At 36.8% G+C, this 22516-nt stretch overlaps 2 protein-coding genes across 2 annotated transcripts; both read right to left on the bottom strand.

The window, feature by feature from the left end:
* Nucleotides 1–2884: 2884 nt before the first annotated feature.
* Nucleotides 2885–5047, bottom strand: LOC113040616 (uncharacterized). The gene is made up of 3 exons (XM_026198913.1): nucleotides 4252–5047; nucleotides 3916–4038; nucleotides 2885–3825 (listed from the first exon to the last, which is right to left on the bottom strand). Exons 1-3 carry the CDS (start codon nucleotides 4556–4558, stop codon nucleotides 3650–3652), a joined length of 606 nt encoding a protein of 201 aa, XP_026054698.1. The 5' UTR covers nucleotides 4559–5047; the 3' UTR covers nucleotides 2885–3649.
* A 5757-nt stretch (nucleotides 5048–10804) lies between these two features.
* LOC113039291 (GTPase IMAP family member 8-like) lies at nucleotides 10805–20796 on the bottom strand. The gene is made up of 6 exons (XM_026197123.1): nucleotides 20288–20796; nucleotides 20074–20130; nucleotides 18356–18919; nucleotides 16551–17255; nucleotides 13889–14485; nucleotides 10805–13247 (listed from the first exon to the last, which is right to left on the bottom strand). The coding sequence occupies exons 1-6, from the start codon at nucleotides 20319–20321 to the stop codon at nucleotides 12259–12261; spliced, it is 2946 nt and encodes a 981-aa protein (XP_026052908.1). The 5' UTR covers nucleotides 20322–20796; the 3' UTR covers nucleotides 10805–12258.
* Between the last annotated feature and the right edge of the window lie 1720 nt (nucleotides 20797–22516).

Genomic DNA, 22516 nt, shown 5'->3' with positions numbered 1-22516 from the left:
CTCTTCATCAAGCTTTAAAACAAAAAGGGGACAAAAAGATCATATTGTCTTTGTGCATAGGCTATAGATTAATTAGATAAATGAATATCTAAATTTGTGCCTTGCCGTCTACGGTATTTTTTTAGAACTTAGAAAAAAGATGCTGCAGGGGGGGCTGCAGGACGACTGAACCTCCGCAGACAGTTTTTAATGTTTATCAGACAATAAATACTCAAGATTTTGCTTTAGTATAACTCACAACGAGTTTCACACACCTTCTCCGGCCACGTTGAGTTGTTCACACTTAACAGTGGGAAAAGCGACACATGCTCTATTCACTTGTATAACTTAAGGGTGAATGGGTAATGTAGTTTCTGCTCTGGGTGGGATGAATTAGGAAGCTTGCATTGTGAAGGGCGCTCTGAAAATCGGCAGTGCAGGTAAAAGATTAAAACCTCTATTAAAACAGATGTCCAAATGAGCGTACTGGTACGCTAAAAGCACGTTCTGGGCGCACGGAGAGGTGGCGGTACGCTCAAGAGCTATATTTGGAAGTGGCGGTACTGAGTACCCGTGCATACCGGCCCACTTAAAGCACTGGCAATGACTATACTTTGGAATTTTTTTGCAGTCCACTTAGAATTCAACATGGAAATCATTTTTGTTTTTTATTGGCATTGATTGTCTTGAAATTCAAATGGTACTTACATGCCTGTGTTTTTATTTCTGTAATAAATATGGCTTTCAAGCCAACAGTTAATTTGGAGGATATTGATGGTGTATTGCAGGTATGTTGTTTACATGAGAAAATCTGTGTTACAAGTTAAACAAAAATTCCAATAAACAATCATATTTTGAATTTAAATAGTTTCTTTGTCTTGAGTTTACATCAATTATTTACATTTTACATTTAAATATCCAAAAAGTTTCAGTCTTTTAATTGCGATTAATCGCGATTAATCGCGATTAATTTAAAAAAATTGTGCGATTAATTAGTTAATTTTTTTTAATCGATTGACAGCACTAATATATATATATAACATCTGGGGAGAAAAGAAAGGATGTGATGTTCAGAACATGGTAACTACAGTAATTATCAAAGAGAGGAAGAGATGCACCCCGTTTGGCCAGGGGTGTTTTTACACCCCAGACAAGGTTTGAGAAGGAAAAAATCATTATGAAAATATAATTATATATTCCTTAAAATCTTCAGGCCTTATTATCATGTCATATATAACTGTTGTTCTGTAAAACAACAAACTTTAAAATACTTTGTTCTTACTGGTGAAAATCAGATGGTCATCTCTGTTTTCTCTCAGGAACATCACAGTGTAAGCTTCACAGTGAACATTACTCTCATCAACGTAGTCCATATCAACAACAAAAATATATCTTGACTCCATATAGTGGTTATTTTGGAAAAAATCCCAGGTATTTTGAGCAGTAGGATTATAAAAAAAATAAAACAAATGTGCTAATATAAAATTAAATTAGCCTATATAAAATTGCAAACATCTATCTTTCAGTACTTTTTTACTTAAGTACATAAAAAATTTAGTACTTTTGTACTTTCACTTGAGTAAAATTGAAAAAGGAGTACTTTTACTTTTACTGGAGTAATATTTTATTATACGTATCTGTACTTTTACTCAAGTACTTGATTTGTGTACTTCGTCCACCACTGGAGTACACAGGCGAACAGGTCAAACACAAACATCAGTCCAATCAAGCAATATATCCAAAGGGGCAATCCAAGAGACGTGAACAAGATAACAGGCAGAATCATGATCAAACAGGCAGTCAGAATACTCACAAGGAAAACACTCTGTAAGGCAGATTAACTGGCAATACTTCACAGTAAAATGTCATGCTAGCACATGTTAAATAGTCCCAAACAGGAAATGACTGTAGAAGCAGAGGGAGCCGTGAACAGTCAGTTCTCCGGTGAGGAGTGGAGTGGAGTTACAATGACAAAAAACTGTTAATGTTAATCCTAATTTAGCCAGTAATTTATTACATGATATCAGAAAAGAAGCAACTGAAACCATACAAACACATTTCAAGCTCACCGTACAGATGCCTCAAACAGAACCAAACACATTTAAGAAACATCTTCTTCATCTATTAGATAGTGATGCTTAAAAATATCAGACAATTTTCATGACTGAACTGTAATAATTATCAACCTCAACATCTGTTAGTTTCCACTCACACGTCTGTCTCCTTTAACATCATGAATATCATCAACCTTTTGCTCATCTTACATTTTCAAAAAGAATTCTGTCCTTATCGGAATAATCAAATACTGGATTTGTTATCTGTATCTACTGCTGTGTTATTTAGTGATGTGAGCATCAATCCTGTTTGATCTTTGGCTCTTGCCAAACCTGCAAGTCAACCTGTTGTGTCTTGTGCAAAAAAATGCAACTAAAAAGTGTTTCAGACAGTAAGGCAGTGAGCATACAGAAATACTGCTGCTGCACATATAACATATATGAAAGAACCCACATCAAAGTAGGAGACAGAAGAAATAGACAATATACTGTAAGTGAAAATATGCGTGCTGGTGACTGTTAAATAAACTGCTGCATCAGCAGACAGACAAAAATAAAAATATAAATGAATTATTCATGAAACAAAAACAGAGCATAAACAAAATAAACATAAACATTGCATACATGGCTAGAAATGGAGGCTCCCAATCATTCTTTCATTTCAAAATTACTTAAAAATAGCGCTGAAGTATAACAAGACTTCATGATGTTATGAGAGACTATTCTGAGAGGCAATATCCAGTCATTTCCAAAATCTAAACAGTAACAACAAAATTTGCACACAAAATCTGTAACAATTCAAACTTTCTTTATTTGCCAAAAAATGATAAAGAACACAGAGTTGAAGGATTTATTATGGAATACATTATGATTAAAAATCTGAGAGTAATTCTTAATTGTTGTCAGGAAATCTTATGCCTCCACTAAGAAAGACAAAAACTCCTTTACAATGGAGAAAACATTTATTATTATTATTACTACAATTTTTTTTTAAATCAGCATTATTGAGCGGACATGTAATGCAATGTCTGTTTCATTCATACTGGTTGCCAGAGTGGACAGTCACACAGTAAATCCATAAGTAAAACTAATAGAAGTCATAAATCACATGATATTCCAGGAAATCCCTAATATGGACAAAAGCATACACTATCACTGTAGCTGAATAAAACACAGATAGAGACATTTAAACTGATAAAACACGAAGACAACAAACATATGATTGCAAGTAAATGGTTTATCTCTGTTCATCAAGCCATGTTGGGTATATTTATATGAATAAACTATTTTTATAATGTAATGCTAATCAACATAGCCTTTATCACTGTATAGAATACTATATTAAATAATGATTTTGTGATTAATTGTTCTCTTTGTTGGACAACAGGTTTGTAAACAGGCTCAAGCCAATGCAATACCCATACACTCATGCTACAGTAGTAAATGTATTCCTCGCAGAGTCTGAAGGATCAATGCATGACATCAAAGTACAGCAAGCATGCAGAGTCGTCTGCTCTCTATAGCTCTTGTGGTATTTTAAAGACTCTGTTTGAGGCTCTTCAAGTCAAACAAACCTAAAAATCTCACAATTACAGGACCCTCCCTTATGGCAGAGCCTAGGCGACCGTCTGTAACACCTGTTGGACAGGCTGGCACTGAGTCGAATGTCCCTTTGGTTCAGCTCTTCTAGATCTGATGTCATAAACCAGAACAATGACAGTAGCCACGCCCACCAGAGCAGAGAGGACCAATCGGATCACAGTTCTAGTAGAACCACAACAGTTTTCAGAGTCTGAGGAATAAAAACATCAAACTGAGATCAGCACAGTTAATAAACATTAATATCAGCACCGAAATCAATTAAATATCAGCTCTGCTGTACCTGAACATGTGTGACAGAGTTTGCTGATGTCCAGATGTTGAGTCTGGTTAATGATGGAATTGGGATGAGATCCTGATGATGATGATGGACAGTCTGAGATGATGTTAGAAACAGGCAGACGAGCTGGAAACATGAGAGAATAAATGTAAAAGAGGACGAAATAGGATGAAATAGGATATTCAAGCAGAAAAAAAAAAAACCTGAGGAACCAAGACTGATCAAAAGTATAGCATTTAAAAACTATCAAATATACAGAGTAAACAAACAAACAAACAAAAAATATATTTACTACAAAGCTGGAATAAAGAGAATATGTAAAATGGAAATTTAACTAACCGTTAACAGTGAATATATAACACTTCCTCACATTGTTACTCTGCACTTCATAAACTCCAGTATCTCCGATTTTGGTGTTTGAGATGGTCAGAGATCCAGTTTGATTGTCCAGTTTCAGTCTGTCTTTGAATCTCCCGTCAAGAACATTATCATACACAGCGATTCTGTTGGTCTGTTTATTGATTTCAGCTATTAAAGTGTTTGTAGGTATAAACCTCCACTGAATCAGCATTGTTCCAGTATTACTAGGGGATAAAGTGGACCAATATCCCTCCATGTCTGATAGCTCATCTATATCACCAATCATGCTTAAAGAATTATCTGAAACAGGTCACAAATGAAGACTTTTAAATAACTTTAAAATGGTTTAGTTGAGAAAACATTTTAAATTTACATTTGAAGAGAAACATTAACACAGATGCAAAATGGTGGATTAAGAATTTAATCTTTGTTGTGAATAAAATATGAATCAGGAGAAATGAACAGCTAACTCACGTTGTACAGTGAGAATTAAACTCTTTCTCAAACAGTAGGTCTGTAGTTGATAAACTCCAGAGTGTTCAGGTCTGGTGTTTGTGATGGTCAGAGATCCATTTTGATTGTCCAGCTTCAGTCTGTCTCTGAATCTCCCATCAAGAATATAATTTACAGTGCTTCTTCCATCTGTTACACACATTTTAGCTATGCTTTTATATCCGAACATCCACTGAATCTCATCATCAGCCATCGTTTTAAGAAGACCAGTGTGTAGAGTGACTGGATCTCCCTCCATCACTGACACTGACTCACCGAACACACCTGAAGAACAAAAAGAAAGAGTTTAAGACTAAAATAACTTGATCCTTTACTAAAGTAAATAGTTTGGAATTTAGATTTTTAAATGAATAATAGAAACAGAAAAACAAACAGAAAACTCTTTTAACTTCAGATGAGAATCAGGTCACGACTGAAACTGAAGCTGCTGCTGAGCATCAGTGTTTTATATGAAGGACATTTAGAAAAAGCGCATTTCAAGCTCACCAACAAGATGCCACAAACAGACCCAAATGATGTGAAACATCTCCAATGGTGTCAGTCCACAAATATGACAAACTCTTCAAAACTGGTTCAGTAATACAATGACAGATGAGCTGATGAGAGACTGATGTGTAGTAAAGTCATGAGAAACTCTACTGTCAGTCAGATGAACTGCCTATTTATTGTGTTGGTGTTCATGACCATCATCAGCTAAACGTGGATAATTTCATTAAGTTCGACCTTTGCGGTTTTCAGCTTCTGTTGATGTTGTTTTCTGTGTCTGTTGAACCGAGTCTCATGGCAGTTCATGACACAGTCAAAGACATGAATTTCCCTTTTTTGTGTCATTCAGCACTATTTTCGATCTAATGCATTTCAATAATAGGAAGTATCTTTTGTGCCTGAAGGATGTTTTTCTTCTGGCACTCTGGAACACAGAAGTTGTATTGTTTTTTTTCTTTCTCATTTGTTATTCCTTTTTTAAAATTTAAACTCTACATTACTCAACCTTTGATTCTATCTTCCTTTTTTATTTCTTTATATTCTAAAGGCTTTAATCATCGAAAACCATCATCAGTGGTTCCTTCCAGCCAAAGTATAGTAAATATTTTCTCCTATATTCTCTTGAAGTCAATACTAATATCATAACTTTAACCCTTGCAGGGGCTCTAGGTGTTTCACCTACTAAAGAAAGGGGATGGGGGTGGTGGTAAAAGAAGAACAAAACAGAACAAAGCTGCCGTGGGTTTTACTAGTATGGCTTACAACTTCTGTTGAGCTAGGATGTCATGTGCAGCTAGTGTGTCATGTACCCAAACTAAGTATCAGGTGTTCTGTCTATTGTGAGGATAGCTGCATGTTTCTTCATGGTGGGTGTATGTAAATTTATGTTAGGCTAAAATTTGAGTAAATTTAAAAGCGAAGCCTCCCCAGCAAAATGCGCTCACAATGCGGTAGGTCAGCTCCCTTGACTCGGTGTGCTTCGTCCCAAAGAAAACAATGCAAAGGCTTTGTGTATCCGCCTGTGATGTAACAAGGGCACGGAGGAACACACAGCCTAAAATGATGGTCACTTTTATAACCACCTTTGGTCTTAGACTTAGCCTTTGGCATAGCTTTTTTGTTCTGGATAGTGACAGACAATGGTAAAAAAGACATACACACACAGTGCTTTGCTGAAATTAGTTCACCCGAGAATGAAAAATCTTCTACTCACCCTCAAAGTATCCTATGTGTTTGTGACCTTCCTCTTTCAGAATAATCCAATCGAGTTATATTAAATATTGTCCTTGCTCTTCCAACCCTTTCAATAGGGGTAAGCGGACGATTGTTTTTTGTGGAATAAAGTGCGTGCATCTGTAATAAAACATCCCTCACACAGTCCAGGGGTGAATAAAAACCCTCTGTAGCGAATACATGCAGTTTTGTAAGACAAATATCCAGATTTCAAACTTTTTTCTCACTTCTGCTGATTGTGGGATGCAGAAGATGTGAGTAACCGATGACAGAATTTTTTTTTTATTATAGTTAGTATATTAGATATTGTGCAAAAACATAAATTTTAAGTTTCAGCATTTACTCTGTAAAACACTATTGAATGCTATTCGTTTTTAATTGCTGATGTAATGTTTTAAAGAAATTGAATTTGATATTTTAACGATGTTCGAAAAACTATATACATTGTTTTAAATAGTTCAAGTATTATCCTGAACGGTTAAAAGGTTAAATGTTTTTTTTTTGTTTTTTTTTTCATGAAGCCTATAAACAACTTTATGTAAAGGGGAACACATTCATCTGAAAAGGATGTGTGGTAACACTTTAGAATTAGGGGACACATTCACCATTAACTAAGAGTTTTCCCTCAATAAAATTAATAGTTTGTAAGTGTTTTTTTTTTTTTTTTGCAGTCCGTAAGTTTGTCTCCATCTCTGTTTGAAAAACAGAAATTGTTTGTTGAATTTGCGGCAATCAGTCAAATATTTAATGTTATTTAATGTACTTCGCACTCACAGATTCTAGCCTACATCTTGGAAGTATGACCCAAATAATAATTTTCACCAGTTATTTTCATCTGAAGAAGTAAGTAACCAGTCTGCCACTTTTGTTCTGAGCAATTGGGAAAAAAGCATTACAATAAATCATGCTAGCAATGGTTATTTAATCTAACGACCGATTAGCTCATATCACATTAAACCTTGTAAATTATTGTTTACTTTAATCTCAATTTATTAATGTTAACAACATCAGCATTGCATTGTATTAGCGTGTAGATTAAAATTTCTGTACAGGCTAGTCTCTAATTGTCATACCATTCGAATTTCATATTAAGAAATTATTTTAGCCCAAAAAGCTAATTATGCTCTCTTCGAACTTCTTGTCTTAAAAATACAAATCTTGTGTAATCCCAGGCTATCTGTAATCAAAAGCACAGTTAAGACTGGAATATAATTTAATTTCATTCACGTTTCATAAACACATAATCTTTATGATCCACATTCAAAATTATATGTTTAATTATTCTAGCTGCTGTGAGAAAAGGCTATAAACGATCCACCACCTGCAGGATCCTCACATGCCATAGCCTAGTAGCCGGGACAACTTCTTTATGTTTACAGACGTGACATAATAATGCGGCAGCATGCTTGAATCTCAAAAAAAACCTACCCTGTAACATTGTAAAGTGAATAAATGTTTTGTTTTGAGATGCTTGTTAAAAATGTTTCATTACACTATTGTAGAAAAATTTATAAAAGTTTAAATACAGATTAAATACTTTTTAAAATAGGGAAAATGTGGTTTATAAGTATAAATAGGTAAATATTAGGCTACTATAAAAACAACGAGGTTTATGTTTGATGAACTTAATATTATAGGTTGTAAATTGAAAAAAGTTCAGTTGCCATTACTTAAGAGCTGATGCAAACAGTTGCCTCAATTTTATTGTGTAAAACGGGCACAATATAAGTATTTTTTTGACAGTGCAATAAATGTTCCTTTGTTTTAATGTTGCAAGCTGTTCTGTGAAAGACTTGGTTGTTTAGGCTTGCTTCAGACTGGCTGGCTCTAGGGTATCGTGGACAGATTTAGGACATTGTGTTGTTGTCCTGGGCCTCTTTGTGGAATTTGGTTCGTTTTTAACACCAGTCTGATTGAATCTTAAATTGTCTGATTCACTCTGATAACCTTCCAGACACACTATCACAGTGTTCACCAAACTCGGCCCTGGAGAGCAGATGTCCTGCACAGATTAGATCCAACTTCCCTCAACACACCATCCTTACCTCTGGGATTCATGCATTGGAGAGAGTGGTTTGCTCCTTTTATCAAAGAATGTTATTTGCATTGTCTCCTTTTGAAAAGTTGATCTCTGACATCCACAGTCTCCTTTGACTTTAGCTTCAGGATCTTCTTGCTGATGGGAATGTTGGTACTTGTTACCCTGCAAATCAGTTTCTGTGCCGATGAACCCAGTATCTTATCTTGAGGAATGTTGCAGATGTTTACCAAATTCAGAAACAAATCTGTACAGTTCTCTCAGTGGTTTCGAGCAGGGGCTTTGCATTATGAAAGGCTCTTTCTGCAAGACTGTTTGCCTGGAGATACTCAGGAATTCTAGTGATGTGACACAGTCCCATGAACTGGCAATGTCTCTGAAGATCTGACTTGAAAACTGGTGCAGTTGTCCTGTAATTAGTTTTAATTAGCTTTAGACACCCTGTAGTTTAATAATTACATATATTTACCAGACACTACTTTCTCATGTTGGTTTGAACAGCCTATTTGTTCTGTGGAGTTGGAAGATCAAGGTTCTTCTTAGTATTAAGAAACAAGAAACCTTTCACTTATAAACTTCTAACCACATACTGTAACAAGGAGTCAGAGACGTTCGGATCCAAATGCATTATTTTTATTAATAATGGTCAATTATGCAATGATAAAAAGGAAACAGTGTCAGGTTTGTCAGGGATATCCAGAATCAGCAACAGTAACAAGCAGAGGTCGGGGCAGTCAGCAGAGAATCAAAGTCGGTATACACATATCCAAAGTCAAACACGGGAGAAACAAACACAGGGAAAAATGTCATATGTTATATAACATGGAGACTCTTGAACCTAGAGTGAGAAAACTTTATTGATAAAGGCAAGCAAATACCGACAGCAAATGAACACCAGTAGTAAAATTAGATCTGTGTGTCTAAAAAATAAATAAATAAAAACAAAGCCTTTCAAACGGAATTAAAAAACTGAGAGAGAACTTTTATGTTCAAACAATAAAGAAGTTTTATATTTTAAATTGTGTTTAAAGCCCCATATCAAATATTTAGATTAGATGGTAAAAAAAAAAGGTTTAAAAAAATAGAAAGCAAATGGTGGCTTTTGTTCTCAAATAATCTTCTAGCCAGCCATTTTTTCCCCTTATTTATTTGAGGTAAAATTATTTCTATCATTAAAACTCTCTGAAGATTTTAGCATGGTAATGGATATAGCAATGTTAATGTATTTGGTCTTGGCAGAATGCTGCTGAATTGCTGCTTTTGGTTATTTCAGATTATTGCTGATGCTGCTGCAAATCAAGTACAGGAACTTGCTACTGCCAATACGTATGTCAATACACTGCTGTGAGTATTTAAGAGATGCTGCTGCTGCAAGAAAACATTCATAATAACCTAAGTGATCTATACAGGTGGAGCTGGGGAAGGTGGAGGGTTTCAGAGGAACTGCTGCAAGCTGCTCTAGTGAATGCTAACCAGTCATTTAAACATAAAGGAGCAAGCAGTGGTGTATAAAGTACAAGAAAGCCATACTCAAGTAAAAGTACGGACATCTTACCAGAAAATGACTTTGGTAGAAGCTGAAGTCACCATTTAGAATATTACTTGAGTAAAAGTCTTAAGGTATGTGATATTTATTGAACTTAATACACATTTTGAGTAGCTTTAACTCTTACTTCCATTTTGAATTTTTGGGTAAGAATAAGAAGCATGTCATCCCTTACTTAGTGTCTTTCATTCCAACGTAAGAAATAGCATTTAGATGTACTTACAGAGTGTATGTATCTCAGAGGGGAGATTGATGCATTTAAACGGCAGTAAAAAAACGTTGAATACTGATATTTGTGTGGTTGTGCGCGCATTTGTGTGCTCATGAGCAAAGGTGTTTTTTAGGAGTCTAACTTGCAAACGCCAGACCACTTATTTTTCAAATCTGCTTTCCTGCAGTCCATGTTATTCTGATTTCTGACTACCGTATTTTTCGTCCTTTTTTCATAGGTCCTGCGACTTATAGTCAGGTGCGACTTATTTATCAAAATTAATTTGACATGAACCAAGAGAAATGAACTAACAGAAAACATTACCGTCTACAGCCGCCAGAGGGCGCTCTATACTGCCAGAAATGCTGCTCAGTGCTCCTGTAGTCTACACTGAAAACATAGAGCGCCCTCTCGCGACTGTAGATGGTAATGTTCTCTCTTGGTTCTTGGGTCTAAATAAATGCGACTTATAGTCCGGTGCGACTTATATATATATTTTTTTCCTGGTCATGACATATTTTTGGACTGATGCGACTTATACTCAGGTGCGATTTATAGTCCGAAAAATACAGTATTTTGTAGTGAGTAATGAATATGCTTCAGGGGAAATGTATCGGAGTAAATTTATACATTTTAATTATGAAATGTATTGGACTGAAAGTAAAAGTTGGCTGTATAATATAAAAACTTAAGTAAAGTACTACCAAAAAAATACTTAGTACTGTAATGAAGTAATATTACTTCATTACATTACACCACTGGAGCAAGCTTATTGGCTGCATATGCAACAGGAACCAATCAGCTTGTGCCAAGTAGTTAACACTGTGGATATCATCAGTTTGGGTTAAATACCAACAGCCTTGGCTATCTGGAGTTTCACGACAGAATTTGGTATATGAATTGTATTTTATGAATTATATTTTGTGTCATGACTGTGATTTTCATTTGCCACATAGCTTAAAACAGCTGCGTGAAATTGATTTGATTTTACTTTCCTTTTGGCAAACTCCAACAGTTTTTCTTGATTTGACAGATGCCTTATGCATTTTTGTTAAATTGCTGAGATTTTCATTTTTTCATGACACTAAATTTTCCTCATCCAATTGCAGCGCGAGTGTTATTTGCTAGTTTCAGCCTGACGCAGTTTTCATTTTCACGTCCAGCACCACATTGTTGAAACAGCAAATGCACTCGCAACCATCTTTTCGCCCATGGGTGTGCAGGACGTGGACGTGCAGCAGCACATAAACATTTTTAAATATTAAAATTAAAAGGATTCCTCTAGAGAAGCCTTTAGACTTTCCTCTTGCAATTTGGCCGTGTAAATAGCGAATCGGCCATTGTGCAAGCACAACTGGATTTTAAAGGGCATGGAAGATGAGAATCTGATTGGTTTAATGCATGTTATGTCCAAGACACACCCATGACTCATTAAGAGAGGTACAACCCTTCTGGAAAGATAATTTTTTTTCCGATCGTTAAACTAGCATAAGAGGATTCAGACCATGCACTTGGATCGGTAAAATAGGTCCCAACGGCTGATTGTAGATTGAAAAGAATGCAACACGAACACATGGACACTGCATGTTTTGGCTAATTCTGTTGTGTGACACCACATTCATTTGCATTAACGCCTTTTTTCTCAACAAAAAGTGTTTCCAAACAAATTTTTGAGACATTTGAAGTATGAATGCAGAACGGAAAAGGATTGTTTCAACGTTTGAGAAATGTTATCAACAAATGGCATTTCCATAAGCCATTTCACTAAACATTTTAAATCCTCGGATGGAAACTTGGTTAGTGAGGATGATGATGATGAATATTATAAACATAAACAAAGATGTGTTTCTCACAGGCTGATTTCATCAGCAGTTGGCAGCAGCTCAGTTCAGTCCTCTTCTGTCTCTCTTTCATTCTTGATATTTGACCTTATAACTTGGTCATAAACGTGTCTCCTTTTCACTCTATTAAGTCCCACTCTTCTTCATTTTCCTCCTCTTGTTTTCTCTCCTCTTCCTCTCTCTGCCTCCTCTTTGTCCAAACGGCTACACCATCGAAAGCTCCAGCAACAGCAGCAGATCCAACAATGGCTCCAACAGCAGCTGTAACACCAGGAACTCCAGCAAGAGCAGCACCAGCAATGGCAGCAACAACAGCTCCAGCACAGACAGCAGTCGCAATTAAAACACGGCGAAAAGAATTCACTTGTGGTTTTCTCCCCTCTTCCTCTCTCTGTCTCAACTCCTCATCTCGCAGTTTCCTCTCTATTTCCTCTTGTTTAAATCTGTGAGCATCTTCGTACACCTGACTTCTGTAGTGTCCTCCTCCATTCTGTTCTATCATTGTGTTAGACTTCTGCTGTAGGTCATAGACCTGTTTTCTGTTATTCTGATCTTTATTGTTGAAGACGTGATATCTGCCTCCACACTGATCAACTAGACGTCTTAATGCATTGTTTTTCTCAATGGCTTGCTCCATGGATTCTCCTCTCAGCAGATCTCCGTGAGTGAAGAGAATGATGGAGTATTTCAACACTCCCTCTCCAAACATCGTTTCAATCATCTGAGGAATCTTCTGCTCCTGTTCAGTGATTTTCATATTCACATTAAACACAATGAGAAAAGCGTGTGGTCCAGGACTGGATAAATACATGCTTTTGGCTATCTCTGTCATTAACTGCTTTGTATTCATCTCTGTGCCAAAGAATGGAGGTGTATCAACTACAGACACTTTCCTGCCTGAAACTGTGGCGCGCTTTTCTGTACATTCACGGGTTACTGCGTTTGAGGCACGTGTAGATTTGAACACGTCCTGTCCCAGTATTGTATTTCCAGCTGCACTCTTCCCGACACCTCTTCTACCCAGCAGCACAATCCTTCTGAATGACTGGCTGTCAGCAGAGATGTCCTGGATATTGACTGGAATACTTTGCCAAGGATTTTTGGAAACTGTATGAAAAAAAAAAAAAAATAATAAAACATTCATGTATTTCACTTTGGAATGTATGTCTTTGCATAATAGACCTTTATCACAGTCTGCGTGTCATCACATCTGGCTCCGATTAGTAGTGTAAAGAAATGACTTCATGCATCATGGACAGGCACCAGAAAATTTTACTAGTTACTTCAAAACATCAATATTTTATATATATGTCAGATAAATGGAGTTATAATACAAATATTGCTACAATTCCCTGCTATAGGCACTGCCATTAATAGAGACTGCAGCAAAGTTTTAAAAAACATTTTTTATTTATTTTTATGCTACTATTTGAACGCAGAAGTATGATAAAGGCCTATTTCTACTTTAACATACTCTATGGTTTCTATACAGTAAATAGCTGTGAATGCAGATAAAAGAGGCAATATCACTAATGCTTAAACAACTTTTGTTTGTTGTATCTTTACATATTTTTTTATGTTTTGACCGCTCTTTTTATTGAGGCTAAACATTTCTTAAACGTTATCATACCGGGAAACCTGTGGATACTGTGAGAAAACGAATTAAATATTATTTTATTATTATTTTTAGCCTAATCCCACTTTGCCTTATGTGAACCCTCCCTCAGAAATAGGTGTAATAGACTCACATCTCTGTAAGGCCCTCTGGAAAACTTTCGTTATCAGAGATTTCACTTGGTCTCTTGGAACTTTTGTCTTGTTGTTGAACACGTGGAATCTGCCCTCATATTTCTGAGTAAGATTCTTCAAGAATTCTGTCTCATTAATGACTTTATTTATGGTCTTGTTTTCTTTATTCAGCTGATCTACTCTGGTGAAGAGAATCCAGGTGTTTTCAATGCGTTTTTCTTCTAGCAGCTCCTCAATCTTTTCCACGATTTGCTGGTCTTCTTCAGTGAATCTGTCTCCCTGGAGAACCAGCAGAAACACACACAGGCCTGATACACAGTTCTGGAGGACCTCTTTGTATTGCCCAAGTTCTTCCTCACTCTCTGTACCAGAAAATCCTGGTGTGTCATAAACAATGACTGCAAATCCACAAACTTCACCAACTTCTGCAGCAATTTCTCGAGTGACAGATTTGTAGCTTTTCACTGAACTAAAAGCTTCTCGTCCCAGTATTGTGTTTCCCGTTGAACTTTTTCCAGCTCCTGTTCTTCCCAGCATGACCAAATGTAAGCACACTTTCGGCATTAAGTTTGTTCCCCCTGTTTTTATCCCACCACCTAGGAATATATAACATTAACATAGTGTGAGACAAAATAGAACAGTTTGAGGGCATGTATTCTGCCTTACAAAGGCAAAATACCTTAACTCGCTAGAGTGTGAAACTGAGAAAAAACACTTTAAAGTTTTTTTTAATTCTGCAGCCAAATTAATTATAGGTAGTACACTGGAAATTCAACAATTAGATGTTTCGGTAATGAAAATTATCTACATAAAAAATTGTGAGCTCAAACTTGGTTTTCACCCCTCTTTTGGAGTTAAGGAACTATTTATATTCTCTCCAAAATGTGAGAAGTCACACCACGGCAAAAGGCAGTAACTTCCACATTATCAATCTTTGGTTGCTGATCACCGTTTACAGAATCGTTAAAGTAACACCTGGATAAAATCTAGTGATCATTGGCTGTCTCATATATTGCCTCTAGCAATGTGACTGTATTAAGTTTTTTTTATTTTTAATTATAACAAGCAGACTAAAAGTTAAACATGAGTGGATACCAATTCATTTTCTATGCTCAGTAATGTAAAATAATGCTAGACATAGCATAATTGCTTTTATATTGATTTGTATGAAATAGCCCAACCTAAAAGAACAGACTGATGTGAACACCAACAAATGGGAATAATGCTAAGGATGCTTGTGGATTAAACATCTCTGGTTTAAGTTTTTGCCTGTAGGTTTAACTCCATTGTTAAAGAGGCCCAACAAAGGTTGTACTTCCTTCTCCAGCTGAGGAAGTTTAACCTGCCACAGGAGCTGCTGAAACAGTTCTACTCGGCCGTCATTGAGTCTGTCCTCTGTACTTCAATAACTGTCTGGTTTGGCTCAGCAACAAAATCAGACATCAGAAGACTACAGAGAACTGTTCGGACTGCTGAAAGGATTATTGGTGCTCCCCTGCCCACCCTTCAAGAACTGTATACATCCAGAGTGAGGAAAAGGGCTCAGAAAATCACACTGGATCCCTTACATCCAAGTTACCCCCTTTTTGAACTTTCGCCATCTGGCCGGCGCTTCATAGCCGCAAATACCAGAACAGCAAGGCACAAGAACAGTTTCATTGGGTCACCAGTGCATCTACCAACCCAAAAAACATGAAAAATAACAACTCAGTATCTTTGTTTTGGTAAGTGTTTTCTGTAAGCATGTGCAAAAACCTACCAATCAGAATTCGCTCCCCTACTGATGTAGAAAGGCGAACTTATTATAATATTACCACCCCCTGGGTCTTGACTTCCACCCCATCCGAGTATCTCTTCCAAGCCAAGGCAGGCACTCATTCCCCAGCTTGGGCAAGCGGCTCTTAACACCCTGTTCAGATTTCAGGCTTTGAAGCACATGACAAAGCACAGCATTCTGCTGACACATCTCTCTGAATGCTGAGATTATCATTAAATAGTCTCCTTGCTGGCAGAGCAGGGATTTATATTTTGGCATAAGACATATCTGTAGAAGCCTGCTCATTCAGCTAGAACTGGGGTTGGCAAGTTCGGTCCTAGAGAGCACCTGTCCTGTAAAAATTTAGCTCCAATCCCCCCCAAAAACCCACTGTAGCCTTTGTAATGCTGAAGAACTTGATGAGCTTGTTCAGGTGTGTTTGATTAGCATTGGAGCTGAAGTCTGCAGGACTTTATCTCTCTAGGACCGAAACTCGCCTACAAAAATATGGTGCAAGAAACCCTTTCTCTCTAGTCTGGAAGGGAGATTTGTCCAGTTAAAATGATGACGTCTCAAACCAGGAGCTGTTCTAACTATTATGCTTTACTGAGCAAATTAAACAGAATTATAATCTATCCTGTCAGCAAATCATTGCTTCATTCTCTCAGCATATCATGTCCCAGTCGTCAAACCCCTCCTGTTATATGAGAACTCAACAACGGAATAGACTAGAAAGTGCACCAGTGTAGTAAGCTAGAAAGTTCACTAGTACAACTACCCTGAATATTGACTATAACAGTAACCTCTAAATAACAATGGAATACAAACAGACTTTTTACAAATTTTTATTTAAAGAAGAAACTTTTAGCACGCTAATTTACGTTTTGATGTTACTCAAACCTTACCTTTTTCTTGTAGCGTTCTCCTCTCTTCTGCTCTCAGTCTCTGCTCTTCCTCCTCTTGTCTGAATCTGTGAGCATCTTCAAACATCTGATTACTGTAGTGTCCTCCTCCATTCTGCTCTATCATTTTGTCAATCTTCCGCAGTAGATCGTACACCTGATCTCTGTTATTCCCGTCTATATTTTTGAAGACGTGATATCTGCCTCCACACTGATCAACTAGATCTCTTAATTTACAGTTCTGCTTAATGAAGCTCTCTATGGGTTTATCTATCCGGTCTCCATGAGTGAAGAGAATGATGGAGTATTTTAACACTCCCTCACCAAACATCGTCTCGATCTTCTTAGGAATCTGCTGCTCCATTTCAGTGAATCTCATAATCACAGGAAACACGAGGAGAAAAGCATGTGGTCCAGGACTGGATAGATAAGCACATCTCTCTACCTCTATGGTTAACTCCTCAGTTTTTATCTGTTCGTGAAAGAATCCAGGAGTATCAACAACAGACACAGATCTGCCTGAAACAATGGTGTGTTTCTCTGAGGATTTACGGGTTACTGATCTCTTCCCCCTCTCAGATCTGAACTCTGTCTGTCCCAGTATTGTGTTTCCAGCTGCACTTTTACCAGCACCACTTTTACCCAGAAGAACAATCCGTCTGGTTGAGTGACTGTAGACAGGAATTCCTTGCAGTGGTTTGTTTGCCACTGAAAGAAAAGGAAAAAAAGATCACACAATCACTTATTTGACTTCAACGTCTATTTAAAATGCTTTGCTAACTTACAATAAAACTAACTTCAGCTATCACAGAGGAAATAATGGGGACAGTACGTCCCAAAACTTGCCGACTATTATAATAACTACTAGAGGGAACGATCAAAGCGATGCAAATATGCGCACATGTTTGTTTGATCGATTGACTTGAAGCGTTGCTGCACACAAATAAAAACAAAAAACAAAAACAAAGTGCGCCACAATGCTTCAAGTCAAACAAACGAAAAAACACGTGAAAGCGATTCGAAAGCATAAGGAGCTGTCTGCTCTGCTCTTTGTAGCTCTCATGAATGTTACACAATGATCAACGTGAACAGTGCAAATAGCTAAAACCTGGATATTTTAGGAAATAGTAAAATCCTGTATGGCGCATATGGTCACCGTAAGTATGAGGCAATGATCATTTCAGCCCAACTTCATTAAAGATATGTTTGCAATGTGTTAACTGTATAAATGCAATAAATGTATGTTAAACAAAAAAGGAGTTGCGCAAATGAGAAAGCAGAATGCTCTCAAAATGCTCTTGTGCTACTTCGATGGCAGACATAACAGTGACATGGCACTGGCGCTGTCTCATGTAAACCCAATTACTCACTGACATGCACTGCTTCAAATCAGATGCCAGTTATCCAGCGCTCTGTTGCATCAAGTTGAAACACAACTAATGTCGTAACTCCAACATGCATATAATAAACAGGAGGTTATAAAGTTTTGGTCCTAGTTAATAGGTAATAGTTATATTTACAGTTATCTTTCTTGGTGTGAACAGCCCTTAAAGAATCTTGATATCCATTACGGCATTAAAACAGTTTAGTCCAATTTGTTGGATTTATTCAAAAGTTCCTCTACAGACCATTAAAGTTTCTGGCTTAATGCATAGATAATAATAACAATTAATGTAATATTCAATTTAATAATTATAATAATAATCATAAAAAATAAAAATAAAAACTGTTACCCACACATTTAGATGAACTGATAGAAAAATAATTACCTTAAGGCAGTTAATTTGATCTTTGGCTCGTTGTCTCACCTGGTCTTGATTCATCAGGAATCTTCAGGTGGCGGCCTCCGTTCTCCTCCAACATCTTCTCGATGCTCTCCAGAAGTTTCTGCACCTCTGACTGATCTCCATTCTTCTGTAGATGATGGTGTGGACATCTGCAGGTCTGCTGGAGAGACTCAACGTCTTCATCGCTTGCATACTCCTGCTCCTCATGCATGAAGACAATAATCACATACGCAGATGCACCTGCACCAAAAACGATGTCAATGAGCTTGAGTGCTTCTTTCTCCAGATCTGTAAATGTTCCAGGCTTAAGGACCAGAAGTAGTGCATGAGGTCCAGGGTAAGCCAAATCAAAGAATCTTTCCATGTCTTGCTCCTTAGGACAGTGAATGGGATCAAGCAGGTCAGGAGTGTTGATCACCATTACGCATCTCTCCAGCACCATCCCATCATGCCACTCAAACGAATTCAAGTGGGACGGCGACTCTGAGAACACCTTTGCTCCCAGTATTGTGTTCCCACAGAAGGCTTTAACATCTGCGTATGACCCCAGCAAAACTATTCTCATCTTTGTTTTGCCCAGAGACACTGAAATAACACAAACAGGTTTTGTGTAAGTTGACTGTAATATTACAGTTCCTAGGGGTATATTGGTACACAAAAATTACATTTTATTACTGTACAAAGATTATTTCTTTCTTATTAAATGATGGTTTACTCAAAAATCTTGTCTGTCTTAGAATAAAAGAAAAGTCTGTCAATTTGGGGGAGGAGATTTGAAGTGCTTAAATTTTTGGATGCAAATGTTAGCAAAATATTGTGGGATATCGTTTGAATCACTGCACTGCCATTATAATCCACTCTGTCTATCTGATGCACATGCATGTGTTACAATTAATTCAGTCAAGTCTGTTAAGTTAATCGCTGCTGAGAAGAATGATCAAATTCTTCTCCGTAAAGGTCAAATTCTGCATTCGTTATGAATTTAGTTATGAAAAAATTGCATGGTCAAGCCGCATTACAACATATTTTTGTGATTGTGAACACTCATCGGCTCTTGCATGCTTCGTCACAGATTGCGACGTGTCATGTTTCAGTCACTGTACATTTGAAATGGGAAATGCACACCTATTTTCATCAATTAATCACTTATATTCTGCTCTGCACATCACACAAAATGTTTAATATACCGCCAGAAAGGATCGCGACTGCAACTCATCTTCATTTGAACTACTTTTGGTACTGCTTTAGACATTTTCACAATAAATAAATTTATTTGACTATGCTTCTCTGTCTGTTATGCTTTTCTTCATAACTGTACGTAGATTTAAGAAATGTTTATGGGTAGGTTTAGTGGTAGAAGTAGGATTATCGGCTCAAAATATTGTTTTAATGCTATACTGTTACTAAAACGGTCCTTTTTTCTACACATTTCAAGGGTAGAGTAGGGCACACCAGATAGCATTATGATTTAGTATGAACTGCTTCATATAAAGCACATCTTCCACTCAAGACATCTTGGATCATGCACTTATCCAATATCAACTAAATTTTTGTCTATTCTTTTTCAGATTTGCTTGCAACATGAAAGTATATTGATATAAAAGCATAACCAAAGAACCCAGCTTCACATTTAAACCCAGAGTATGTCTTGTATAAATCTGCTCCGTCTTTAAAACGAGTAACAGCAGTTCAAATAACATCATATCTTTAAGTTCTCTTTATTTAAATGCAAATCTCACTGTGTGGAGGTCGATTTTTGCTTCCTCTTCTATGGAATGAACTGTCCTCATCTTCTTCTGTTAAAATAAACAAACAAATATTATCATTACGCAGAATTATGTTTTGAAGAAATATATTACTGCAACACGAGCTGTCCATTATTGCAAGCCATATAAACAATATGCACTTTCAAAGAACTGCTCTATATAAAAAATATGAAATAAACAGACTCACCAGACTGTGATGATGGTCCACTCCCGTCTGCCATCTTCACACAATTGTAATTTTTGTACAGTGAAGCACTTCAGATGACAGGAAACAATCTGTGTTTCAGCCGTTTTCGCATTACTGTAAGGCTGTGTGTTTGTGTTAAATCAAAAGGTCTGTTTATCAACTCAGAAACAGGTTGAACAAGTCTTGTGTTCAAGTCCGTGTTTGGCATACATTCCATGCAACGCACGATGCTATCAGTGCAGTGTGATCTGTGATCTGTGATCTATGTCTATTCAGCAGGTTAGGAGAGGAGTGATATAACGGCTGCTGTGCTCTGTTTCTCTGATGTGATGACAGAGTCCCTATCCAGTACCCGAGAAGAAATGATATTGAAACCTTTGCAGTAATGTAATACAATCACAAGGGACAAGACTGGACAAGTTTGAACTGTTCAGGAATTTTCCCAAAACAGGTTACTTTAACACCACATCTTACTTACTTTAAAGGAACAAAATGTAAGATGTATTAGAATATCCAAAAAAAAAAAAAAAAAAAAAAATTGGACAGTGTTATATATTTTGTACAATTGCGTACTTACCTCATGTTACCAAGAATTTGTAAATTCTGAGAAATTCACAAATTTAAATAGTGCTTATCCCTAACCATCATTATGGACCATGGTAAGCAGACTTTAGGACAAAAGAAGAAAAAAAAAAGATGATAAATATCGGTGTGGAGTTTTTTGAGATTTTTTTGAGATTTTGTTGCTTCGCAACAAAAATAAACTTGAGAGAGACACGGCTCTTGCGTGTGATTTATTAGACTGGTGATCAAATTTACACAAAACGGTTCAATGTTATATAGCTCAACACAATGAAATGTTAGAATATCATCATGATATTCTAATGTTGATCTAGCTTATTGCTAGTCTCATACAGCCAACATGGCCACCGTAAGTTATGTCCTTTGGACGGGTTGCTCCTGAACCGGACCGCCCACCCTGGCAGCACAGAGTTTGTTAGACTCGTCTCCTTGAGCCCCACACGACCCGAGTTTCAGCCCCTGGAGCTGAAAATGCCCAAATGTTGATAGCCTGTATTGATGTATTTGTATAATGCTTTCACAACACAGATAATTTCAGAGCTGCATTAAAAAAAGGGCTATACTGTTACATCATCCTGCTTTAAAGGGATAGTTCACCTCAACATGAAAATGACCCCATGATTTGCTCCCCCTCAAGCCATTCTAGGTGTATATGCCATTCTTCTTTCAGACGAACACAATCAGAGTCATAACGTCCCCTTGGAATTATAAGGTTCTATCTGCGTTCTGAGTCGTTTTGAGATATTGAGCTTTAAAGTTTTTGTGTTCCATAGACTTCTGTAGATAGAACCTTTTTGTTTTTTCAATAAAAAATCCCAAAATGTACACAACTTAAAATAAAACATAACATAATGTAAATAAATTGTCACATAATAAGAATATGTGAATAACTCAATTTTGACAAAAATGTCAGATAGAAACTTATAATTCCAAGGGGACGATAATACAATTTATCCTGGCTCTTCCAAGCTTTATAATGATTCAAGATTCAAAATTTTTATTTGCCATATACACGGTTATATGGAGAGCATATGACCAGCAGTGAAATGTAAGTCAGATCCGCTCCATTGACAGTGCAATTATTAAAGAATACAGACAAAATAAAATGTTATATAAATATGGTATGGAAAAATATAAAAAGAATAAAACAAAACGTTTATAAAATATAATGCACAGGACAGTATACCATAGACTTAATAAATATTAAGATGAGCAGGAATGTACAAGAGGGGAATGTGCAAACAGCTTGTACAGGGTATTTACATAGCAGCAATAGAGGTAAAAAAAAAAGTAAATGAATAAAATGTATAGAAAGTGCTGTGTGCAAGTGGCAATGTCAGTATTAAGTAACTTACTGGTAAATAAGTGAAGTCATGTAGAAGTTAAGAGACTGAGTTTGAGTTTAGGAGCCTGATGACCTGGGGGAAGAAGCTCCTCCTAAGTCTTTCAGTTTTTGCCATCAGGCTATGAAAGCGCTTACTAGATGGCAGCAAAATGAAAAGACAGTTACCAGGGTGGTTAGAGTCCTAAATGATTTTAACAGCTCTGCTTTTGCAGCGTTTGATGTAGATGTCCTGCAGAGAGGGGAAAGCAGACACGGAGATGCACTCAGCTAAGTGCACAACTCAACTGGAGCTGTTCCCATAC

The sequence above is a fragment of the Carassius auratus genome, chromosome 22, assembly GCF_003368295.1.
Source record: "Carassius auratus strain Wakin chromosome 22, ASM336829v1, whole genome shotgun sequence".
NCBI lineage: Eukaryota > Metazoa > Chordata > Actinopteri > Cypriniformes > Cyprinidae > Carassius > Carassius auratus.
Note: the sequence above shows the minus strand (reverse complement) of the source record. Positions and strands in the feature narration are given on the sequence as shown.

Excerpts from the sequence above, each read along its gene's own strand:
- LOC113040616 (XM_026198913.1), bottom strand. The coding sequence starts at position 4,558 with ATGATTGGTGATATAGATGAGCTATCAGACATGGAGGGATATTGGTCC. Across the intron at positions 4,039-4,251 it reads TTATATATTCACTGTTAACG|CTCGTCTGCCTGTTTCTAAC; the intron begins GTTAGTTAAATT and ends TCATGTTTCCAG. Across the intron at positions 3,826-3,915 it reads ACTCTGTCACACATGTTCAG|ACTCTGAAAACTGTTGTGGT; the intron begins GTACAGCAGAGC and ends TTTATTCCTCAG.
- LOC113039291 (XM_026197123.1), bottom strand. The coding sequence starts at position 20,321 with ATGGCAGACGGGAGTGGACCATCATCACAGTCTG. Across the intron at positions 17,256-18,355 it reads TCCTGATGAATCAAGACCAG|TGGCAAACAAACCACTGCAA; the intron begins GTGAGACAACGA and ends CTTTTCTTTCAG. Across the intron at positions 13,248-13,888 it reads CCAGAGGGCCTTACAGAGAT|TTTCCAAAAATCCTTGGCAA; the intron begins GTGAGTCTATTA and ends TTTTTCATACAG.